General features: G+C 41.2%; 1 protein-coding gene across 1 annotated transcript; it reads right to left on the bottom strand.

Moving 5' to 3' along the window:
* Positions 1-223: 223 nt before the first annotated feature.
* taf9 (TAF9 RNA polymerase II, TATA box binding protein (TBP)-associated factor) lies at positions 224-9,705 on the bottom strand. The gene is made up of 7 exons (XM_034098788.1): positions 9,616-9,705; positions 7,752-7,833; positions 5,847-5,983; positions 4,921-5,055; positions 3,687-3,768; positions 1,254-1,349; positions 224-504 (listed from the first exon to the last, which is right to left on the bottom strand). The coding sequence occupies exons 1-7, from the start codon at positions 9,649-9,651 to the stop codon at positions 353-355; spliced, it is 720 nt and encodes a 239-aa protein (XP_033954679.1). The 5' UTR covers positions 9,652-9,705; the 3' UTR covers positions 224-352.
* Positions 9,706-10,965: the final 1,260 nt, after the last annotated feature.

Raw genomic sequence — 10,965 nt, 5'->3', positions numbered from 1 at the left:
GTGAATTCATGAGTAAAGACGGTCTTCCTGGTTGAACTTGCGCTGAGCTTTATTTCTTCACAGATAGCCGATTAACTTTATTTTTAAAAACTTAACTATAATTTCTTTATAAGTTTATTTTTTAAATATTATTTATTCTATGCCTTCTATTCCCAGACTTAAAATATAGTTATTTAACACAAACAGATAGACGTGTGATGAAAGAAATGCACACGAGGCAGTCTTTATTCTAACAGTTTAATAAACGAGGCGGTTCCTTCAGTAGAAAATAAACAGACTTGTTCCTGAAGAGTTTCCTGGAGGTTATTTAAAAAGCAGGTTTAATACAAAAGGGGGTGTTTGTGTTCAGAGGTCATAGGGCGTCGTAGTCGTCGTCGTCTTCGTGTTTCCTCTTCAGCGAGTCCACCCCCCCGCCCGCCAGGCTGCTGCTGATCAGGAGGCTCTTGGAGCCGATGAGCGACGGATTGATGAGAACGTTGGAGACTCCCGGAGAGGAGGGCGTGGCTGCAGGAGGAGCGGAGGGAGAGGGGTTCATACATACATTCAAGATTAAGGCTTTTATTGTACATAGTGTAGATGTGTCAATGAAACAACACAATAAAACAGTGTAAAGTAAATACAAACAAAATACAAATAGTGTCTATATACAAGTAATTGGAATATGATATATAGATACATAACTTGTAGGTTGCAGGACCACCAGAGGAAAGGGTTTAATTATATATTCACTCACAACAGGTGTGTATGTTAGATATATGTGTACCGTACTTTTTCGGACTCTAAAGCGCACCGGCATATGAGCCGCAGCAGCTACACTGTCCGTCTGTCTTGCTCTCGTTCTGTCTCTCGGTTCCACTTCTACTTTGGCGTGCTACCTGTCTCCAGCTTTTCCTGCTGGAGCCCGCCGCTTAGAGGTGGCGGGCGCGGACAGGTCCTAGAGCCCGTAGTGTTAAAGGTGGTTAATTTTACCTGTAAAATCCATAGATCTAGGAGGTTCCCTAGTGGCCATTAGCTGTACAACAAAAATGAGGGAAAAAGTCGCGGCTTATAGTCCGAAAAGTACGGTACTTAAACATACTTTACATGCGTTCACTCTTTAATATATTCTTTTAGAAGTGACTATGCTCAGGTTAGGATTTGACGCTGTTACCCATAGAGTATTGATTTTGTAAAGAACACAAAATCAAAGCTTTCTCTGAACCTGGAGGCAGAAACATGTTGTGATGTCAGATGAGTGTTAAAGTGGTTCCTACTGGTCTTGATGGTGGTCTGGGAGGGGGGGATCTGCACGGTGAACCTCTGCCCCGACAGGGTGACGGGGGTCATCACCTTCTGCACCGAGGGGGCTCCTGAGGGGACGAAACACCACAAAGAAAACGCCTCAGCTTCAGTTTACACTCCCCCACCCCATCAGAGCCTCTTGCTCCCCCACTCAAACCCACCTGTTCCACCGCTGACCCTCCCCCTAGTTCTGTTTTTTCTTTACGTATTTTCGTGGTTTTTGTTTTGCTCTCTGTCGAAGCGTCTTTGAGTTCCTAGAAAAACGCTATATAAGTGTCATGCATTATTATATATATGTGTGTGAGGGGTCGTGTGCAGCGAGGCGGTCATTACTGATGTATTGATATATATATGTGTGTGATCACGGAGCCCGACGGGAAGCAGACGGTGTGTTATCAAGTATTAGCTCTAGAGATGTCCCGATCCGATCACGTGATCGGGGATCGGAGCCGATCACGTGATTTTCAAAAAATCGGGGATCGGGATTTCTTTTTAATTTTTTTATAATTTTTATTTTTTTATTTAATGTTACAAAACTAAAATGACCATGTTCACGTCTTAAAGTCATCCTGATGACTTTGTTTTGGTTTAAAATTACACAACATCATGTATGTGTTGCTTTCTTTGGGCTTGTTCAGACCTGGTTGCTTATTTCTCTCAAAGCAACAGAGTGGGCGCAGTGTCTAATAGTAGCAGCAAGCTAACGAGAGGCTACGTTCAGCTGGTGACTCGGGAGTCGGGACAGAGGAAATGTCAGGAGTTTGGAAGTATTATAAAATTGAAAGTGAAGGCAGTGTAACAGCCAGATGCAATGTTTGCAAGGCAGAGGTTTCGCGTGGTGGAAAGAACAGAGCTACGTTCAACACGACCAATCTAATACGCTACGTGAGAAACAAACAACAACAACACGACGAGTACACAGCGGCCACTCGGGTAACGGCACTGAAACAACCAACACTTTCAGAGACTTTTAAAAGGAAAGAGAAACTGCCCCAGAACAGAGAAAAGGCCAACACAATAACCAGATGGCTGAGTTCATCGCGTTGGATGACCAGCCGTTATCTGTTACCTTTTTTTTTTCTTAATGCATTGCATAAAGATCGGATCGGGAAAAATCGGTATCGGCAAATTGTCAAAATCAAATGATCGGAATCGGATCGGGAGCAAAAAAAGGTGATCGGGACATCCCTAATTAGCTCTGAAAGTTCCACATTGACCAATCAGAATCGAGTAATCAACTAAACCATGTGATACATGTCATTATAAAACGGACAAGTCAAATCAAGCAATCTGATTGGTTCAGAGCCGTGATATACTGGGCGTATACCACGGGTAGAATTGTAAGTTACTTTTCACAGCAAGTTAGTATCCCTCCGCGTCTGAGAAAACAGTATACCGTTGGAACAAGAAGCAGCGGAGAAGTAACGGGGCAGAACCCCTCCTTTGTACGCAGCGGTCCAGACATACACATCAAACGGCGACACATATTCAGTGTGCAGTTCCTTTGGCATCAGGGCAGGATATCTAGATACTCTCCAAGGTCTGACATCATGAAGTGTGCTACTTTTAAAGCAAGCAGCGATGTTTTCAGATCTGTAATCAAAGAGGTCCGCAAAAACACTATCGACCAATCAGATTGCTTGATTTGACTTGTCCGTTTTATAAATATATTTACATTTCGAAACAAACTTACAAAGCATAAGATGGAAACATTTAAGATGAACTTGGAGGTTGAGGAGTGCCTATCTCCAGAAAGCACCTAAACGAGGACATGCAGAGCTCCGTGAAGAGCAGGCAGACCAACTGGAGAAGGACCTCCATTCAAAAGCTTTCTGATGGGGTCTTGAAACAAAGCAGAGACATGATGACCGTTAGTGGCCACAGGTGCGAAAGCTCTCTTCAGAGCTGCTGGAAGCCGAGTCCCGGGGACCGGTGAAAGTGGAGCAATATTCTCACCACGCCGAGCGACAGCCAGAACAACCTCAACCTATACAAGTGACCTCGTGAGCATGCTGCTGATGCTGGACAGGTTTTCAGTGGCTGCACAATAAACGGCAACAAACAAATGAATGTGAATAAACAGCCAAATAATGGATCAACGCTCTCTGTCTAATATGTTTGCTAGCTGTTAGTGTTGTTGCCTAGCAACCGCCTCGCACTATGTTTCGCGCAGAAGGCAACGGAGGGACTATTTTATTTTGAACATCATTATTTACTAATAAAAACTATTTAAATCACAGTTTCTGAGGAACAGAGACATTGTTTTCCGATATCTTTAACATTTTACGTGGAAATCAGCATTTCGGTGTGAGGGCGCACGCCGAGAGGAAGAGGGCGACATTCAGTTATCTTTTGGACCATACTCTGACAGCTTTGTGGACTTCAGCTGTAGTGTGCCGACTCACCGAGGGTGGGGGTGCCCGGCCGGCTGGAGACGGCTCCGATGCTGAGGCGAGGAACTGTGATCCGCCCCGAGGAGGAGGTCAGCTGACAGGAAGCAGAGGTGTTAGGGACACAAAGACTCGGAGGCTTTATTTAATGTGTGCCATTATTATATTATCTTTGCTTTTTAATGTTTCTAATGTCGTTCATGTTTGTAAAGCACTTTGAATTGCCTTGTTTTGAAAAGTGCTGTATAAATAAACTTGCCTGCTGTCTATATGTGTGTATATATTAGGGATGGGAATTTGAAGGCAAATGTATATTCGAATATTCGACCCCCAAAAAAACGGTTAACCGAAATGTAAATATCCTATAATTTCTTTTTTTAAATGTGGGAAAAATGTTGAACAAATAAAAAATAAATAAATACGTTTAGAAACCAAGTGGAATTTGTCAAATGTATTGAACTGGTGATCACAGTTTGAACAGCTAAAGGCTACAGCTTTCATGCTTAAAACGTAACTGGGTTTTTAAATGAAAGAGGGATCAAACACGAACAATATAACATAACGTAACCCGTGACAACAGAGATCAACAACCTGTGACGGGGCCTATGCAGGGTCTATGTCTACATGCTCAGGGGAGAGGCGGGTGCGGAGGCGATTCACAACCAGGCCAGCTGTAGAGGAGACCCTCTCAGCTGGAATCTGGGCCTAAGATGAGGGTTGAGTCTGCGTGACCTGCGTGTAGGGAGGGGCAGCAGCCGTATCATTAGCTACAACTAGATCTGATGGATTTGGACATAAACGCGAGTGAAGTCTAACCGGACGAGAGAGAGAGAGATCAGCAGCTGCAGGCATCCCTCACACAAAAAAAATATTCATAACTCATATTCGAACACCTGAATATTTGATGAATCGTTCCCATCCCTAATGTATATACACGTGTGCATGTTTAAGTATGTGTAGATATTTGTCATTTCAAACCCCTATGTACTTTCTTCGTTTTTATTTGACTAATGTTGTTCCGTATTTAATTTGCCATTTTCAGGTCGCTAAAGAGATATGATTTGCAAAAATGTACTTTTAATATAATGTGACCTCAAATAAAGAATAACAATTAATTTAATTTAAAAAGCAATAAAAGACATATAGCCAAAACAAGTTTAAGTTAAAATGTCCAAAAAAATATGAAATAAAATATAACTGGTGTATAAAGACCTAAGGCTCAGGGTTGAAGCTCTTTCTAGATACATACCTTCTTCTGCACGGTCTTCAGTCTGTAGTTGGGCGCGGTGAGGCAGTATCTGTCGGGGGGGAGGCGGGGTCCGGTGTACGGCTTGATCAGCGGGAGGGGGGTCAGGTTCTTCTGCCGCGCCACCTCCAGCAGGAACTACAACACGAAACACACACAGACAATACATATATACTGCGGAGGACGCTCTGAAGAGGAACTGATACATGATTCAGGGACTAAGTGTGTCTTTTGGTATATTTAATAAAGTAATAAAGAAAGTCAATATATCCAAGTGAAATGGATCTGAAGGCAGGAACAGAGCAGCTTTGCACCCAGAACACAGTCGAGAGAATATCCAACTGGTCCCACCCTCAAAGTCTCTGAGGCATCGTCTAAACATCCCACCACGAAGCCATCTCCTCGTTTTTAAATCCACATTTGACTTCCTATAAATAAAGTATATTTTTGTCTTGTATGTGTTGAACAGAGTAAAAGGCAATCAGAGTGTAAGACTATATGTTTGACACGACATATACAACTTTAAAGCTGGGGAGGTCTGACAAATAATGTAATAAGTTTATCATACGGTTACATGCCGCCTTACAGAAGCACGTTGCCCATAAACTACATGTCCCACAATGCATCTCATTGTGTGACACTGAAGAGACTTTCAATTATTTGCCCCAGACTTCTGCTTTCAGACGTAGTTAATTATGAAGTTATTACCCTATCAGTTAATAATCCAAAGCAGAGGCATTAATGTAATATATAAAACATTATTTTATATATATTATATATGTATTTTTATATAGTCTTAAAGTTACAACCTGAACGCTGACGTGGCCCGCCATGAAATGTGGTTCGACCCCCCTGACTTAAAGGGCGCAACGATGACACAATACACGAGGAGATTTTAACAACTCAACGTAAATATATTTAGTATTTACGTCTCTCGGCGGCGGCGAGGTGAAGGACTGGTCCATGCGGCACTGGATCGCCAGCTTGATGTCGTCAGCGTCGACCGTCGACTTTTTGGCGTGAGTCGCGTAGATTTTAGCGTCTTCGATAATAGTCGTCACGTATCCTGAGAAAAACAGCAGCAGAAGAGGACTCTTTAAAGTAGAGACACTACATACTGATATACACCTGAACATCAGCAGGAGAGGACTCTTTAAAGTGGAGACACTACATACTGATATACACCTGAACATCAGCAGGAGAGGACTCTTTAAAGTGGAGACACTACATACTGATATACACCTGAACATCAGCAGGAGAGGACTCTTTAAAGTGGAGACACTACATACTGATATACACCTGAACATCAGCAGGAGAGGACTCTTTAAAGTGGAGACACTACATACTGATATACACCTGAACATCAGCAGGAGAGGACTCTTTAAAGTAGAGACACTACATACTGATATACACCTGAACATCAGCAGGAGAGGACTCTTTAAAGTAGAGACACTGCATACTGATATACACCTGAACATCAGCAGGAGAGGACTCTTTAAAGAAGAGACACTACATACTGATATACACCTGAACATCAGCAGGAGAGGACTCTTTAAAGTAGAGACCCTACATACTGATATACACCTGAACATCAGCCGGAGAGGACTCTTTAAAGTAGAGCCACTACACACTGATCTACACCTGAACATCAGCAGGAGAGGACTCTTTAAAGCAGAGACACTACATACTGATATACACCTGAACATCAGCAGGAGAGGACTCTTTAAAGTAGAGATACTACATACTGATCTACACCTGAACATCAGCAGGAGAGGACTCTTTAAAGTAGAGACACTACATGCTGATATACACCTGAGCATCAGCAGGAGAGGACTCTTTAAAGTAGAGACACTACATACTGATATACACCTGAACATCAGCAGGAGATGACTCTTTAAAGTAGAGACACTACATACTGATATACACCTGAACATCAGCAGGAGAGGACTCTTTAAAGTAGAGCCACTACATACTGATATACACCTGAACATCAGCAGGAGAGGACTCTTTAAAGTAGAGACACTGCATACTGATATACACCTGAACATCAGCAGGAGAGGACTCTTTAAAGTAGAGACACTACACACTGATATACACCTGAACATCAGCAGGAGAGGACTCTTTAAAGTAGAGACACTACATACTGATATACACCTGAACATCAGCAGGAGATGACTCTTTAAAGTAGAGACACTACATACTGATATACACCTGAGCATCAGCAGGAGAGGACTCTTTAAAGTAGAGACACTACATACTGATATACACCTGAGCATCAGCAGGAGAGGACTCTTTAAAGTAGAGACACTACATACTGATATACACCTGAACATCAGCAGGAGAGGACTCTTTAAAGTAGAGACACTACATACTGATATACACCTGAACATCAGCAGGAGAGGACTCTTTAAAGTAGAGACACTACATACTGATATACACCTGAACATCAGCAGGAGAGGACTCTTTAAAGTAGAGACTCTACATACTGATATACACCTGAACATCAACAGGAGAGGACTCTTTAAAGTAGAGACACTACTTACTGATATACACCTGAACATCAGCAGGAGAGGACTCTTTAAAGTAGAGACACCACATACTGATATACACCTGAACATCAGCAGGAGAGGACTCTTTAAAGTAGAGACACTACTTACTGAGATACACCTGAACATCAGCAGGAGAGGACTCTTTAAAGTAGAGACACTATATACTGATATACACCTGACCATCAGCAGGAGAGGACTCTTTAAAGTAGAGAGACTACATACTGATATACACCTGAACATCAGCAGGAGAGGACTCTTTAAAGTAGAGACACTATGGTAACTCACTGTAGGTGAACTCTAGCATCTGGTTTATGACTCGGGGCTCGTACTCGGTGATCCCCATGTCCTTCAGGATCTGGATCATCACCTGAAACACAACCACAGTCAGACCGTCAGCAAAAAGAAAGGACCGTATTAAATGTGTATATAAGAGTTCCCTCTGTGTCCTCTACAGAAACATGCACATAGAATCCCACCGTACCAGCATGGCATCAAACAGGTAAACACAGATATTATAATTCAATATTCTCTGACATTACTCAATTTTTAATGCATCGTTTGAAATTTAAAATGCAATATAAATATTATCAATACATTTGGATTTCCATGATGCATTTTATTCACTAATTAATTAATCAAATGTTCACTTAATTTAAAGGTCACCTATCATGCTACTTTTAGGCAATAGCACAGGTTTCAGATATATAAAAATATATAAAAAACATGTCTGAAGTGTTTTGCTCATATCCTTCTGTTTCACTTCCTGTTTCTAAAGTGCTGATTTGGGGATAAAGCTTTAAAGAGGAGGGTCTGAGCTCATGCGGGACCCGGCAGCTACCGTCTAAACTAGATGCTGCCGTGATGAAACTCCATATCATGGATTATCAAGGATCTGAAACAGTCTGGAGCTCAAAGGCTTTCTCTCTTGCCGGTTACACCACAAGGCTGAGTTCCTTTCTACTTCCTGCTTCTTCACACACATGCTCTCCAGCACAGGTTAGCTCTGAGTGTTAGCATGCTAATGTGAACACCGACCATATTACGTCCAGAACAGTCGGGCATTGTTTCTGATAGCAGCTTTCTGATTGGCCCGTGGGTCCACATTTCAGATGTTACGTCATATCGGACGCAAATCTGGATCAGCTCCGTTGTTCCTCGTTTTTAGAGATTTGGGTACGGAGGAAAAGAGAGAGGGTTTATTTCCTGATGCTGCGTGAGTTCCCCGACACACCGGGGACACATGGTGATGTATAACAGACATCACAAAGTGACTTTTGCATGATAGGTCCCCTTTAAGTTACAATCTCAGTGAGAAAAGGCAAAAGCTAATTCACGTGGGATCTACAAAGACTAACCCTGATGATTATTATATAAATGGAAAATGCTTTTGTGGGATTTATTTTAGTCTTCCATGTTTCTACATTAAATTAGAAATATAAAATATATAATATCTGCAGCTTCGAATGTGTTAGTATTATATATTATAGTTTTACTCAAGCACAAGATCTGAGAATCACCTCTGACCCCTGTGTATCTGGAACAGTGATAAACAGAGCGAAATATGAAATTAAACATAATAATTAAAACATTTGAATGTCCAATAAAAGAGCAAATACAATATAATAAAGATACTTATAAAAACAAATATTTAAAAATAAGTTAAACCAATTAAATGTCAGTATAAAGGTCACCCTTTAAAGCAGTATATTTGTACAATAAGTGAATAACAGGTGAATCCTTTCTGACCCGGTTTAATTTAAACTCAGTTTACCTGCTAATAAACATCCATAAAGCTGCCGTTTCGGGGTCAAAACACCGCGATAAAGATGGCTTGAATAACCGTTAATGTTAATAACAAGCACCTGCACAAATAAATAAATAAACTGTGAGAAACAAGTCGTGTTTACATCCGAACACCGGCTACATGCTAGGCTAAGTCTGCTAGCTGGTGGCTAATGTTTTGAATGGAATGTAACGGGGAATATAGAGCTAATGTTAGCCAACGAGCTAACTAGCTCCCGTTAGCATGTTCATCAGAGGTCTTTTCTTGGCGTTAACCGGCGGATTTAAACAAAACCACGACCCGCGTTAGGTCAACCTGCAGCTTAGTGACTGATAAAGTGTGAAAAGAGAGTTTTAATCTTTAAACCTGCGCGTCTTTCGGGATGTTTTTCGGAGCAGCCATTTTCAGCGCCTTCTTCCTTCTTCTTCTTCTGTGGTTTCAGAGAGCAGAGCTCAGTGTGTGGAGCGCCGCCAGCTGGTCAAAACACACAAGTATAACCACTATTGAGTTCTGACTTTCATCTCTGAAATCTGAGAAAAAGGTCATAATTCTTAGATTTTCCACAACAACAAAAATCAGAAAAAAAGAAGCTCATAGAAAAATAAATATTTATCTTTGAGAAAATAAAAAATCAGAAAAAAATAAATATATTTCTGTGAGATTCTTTAAAAAAAAGAAATAATTCAGTCTAACAATAATATTAATATTTGATGGATGCATTCGGAACTAATATAAAATATCATATACAAATAAATTAATTTAATACATTATTTGGTGATCTAATTTGCCATTATTTAAAATAAAAAGTTGTTTTAATTAATTATTTTTGTATTAATTATATGTTATATCATAAAATCACTATAGACTGGACAGACACTTTATTACTTTACAAAAGATACATACTACTATAATAAGTTGTGTTTATGTTTATATTGAATATTGTCGTTTCAAACGTCGTTATCAATAACGCAGGGGGCGCTACAGACACACACACTGAGCAAAAGCCCTGCATTTAAAATCGTAATAAAGTCAAATCATAATAAAAAGAATTAAGATCAAAATTCCACAAGAAGAAATTGAAAATGTTTTTAAATATTGTATTAAAACCAAAAATATATATAATTTAAAAAGCTTAAGGTTAATTGAGTTGTACCTTTTATTTCTCTGCTGTGTCTTTTTAATGTGAAGGTGTTTTCACAGATCCAGGATCAGCTGATCTGGTGACAACATGAACAATGAGGATTAAAGCAAGCAGAATAAACTGTCCGTGTGTCGAGTCCTCCGGAGGCTCTGACAGGAAATCTCCCCAGAAGTCAGAAAGTGGTTTCGTGTCGAGTCTTATCGACGCTGATGACTCAGAGATTCAGAATGTTGACTCACATCAAACAGCAGCCGCTCACCTGCACAGGTAAAGAGAGGAGGATGGAGAGGACCCTGACCTTCAGGTGCTCCACAGAGAGGACCCTGACCTTCAGGTGCACCACAGAGAGGACCCTGACCTTCAGGTGCTCCACAGAGAGGACCCTGACCTTCAGGTGCTCCACAGAGAGGACCCTGACCTTCAGGTGCACCACAGAGAGGACCCTGACCTTCAGGTGCTCCACAGAGAGGACCCTGACCTTCAGGTGCTCCACAGAGAGGACCCTGACCTTCAGGTGCACCACAGAGAGGACCCTGACCTTCAGGTGCTCCACAGAGAGGATCCTGACCTTCAGG

The sequence above is a fragment of the Pseudochaenichthys georgianus genome, chromosome 14 (genome assembly GCF_902827115.2).
Source record: "Pseudochaenichthys georgianus chromosome 14, fPseGeo1.2, whole genome shotgun sequence".
Taxonomy (NCBI): domain Eukaryota; kingdom Metazoa; phylum Chordata; class Actinopteri; order Perciformes; family Channichthyidae; genus Pseudochaenichthys; species Pseudochaenichthys georgianus.
This window is presented reverse-complemented; position numbering and strand designations above follow the sequence as displayed.

Bases quoted from the DNA above. Each gene is read 5' to 3' on its own strand.
- taf9 (XM_034098788.1), bottom strand. From the start codon at position 9,651: ATGGCTGCTCCGAAAAACATCCCGAAAGACGCGCAG. The intron at 5,984-7,751 runs GTGAGTTACCAT...TGTTTTTCTCAG, and splicing joins GATGCTAGAGTTCACCTACA to GATACGTGACGACTATTATC. The intron at 1,350-3,686 runs GTGAGTCGGCAC...TCGTCCCCTCAG, and splicing joins GCCGGGCACCCCCACCCTCG to GAGCCCCCTCGGTGCAGAAG.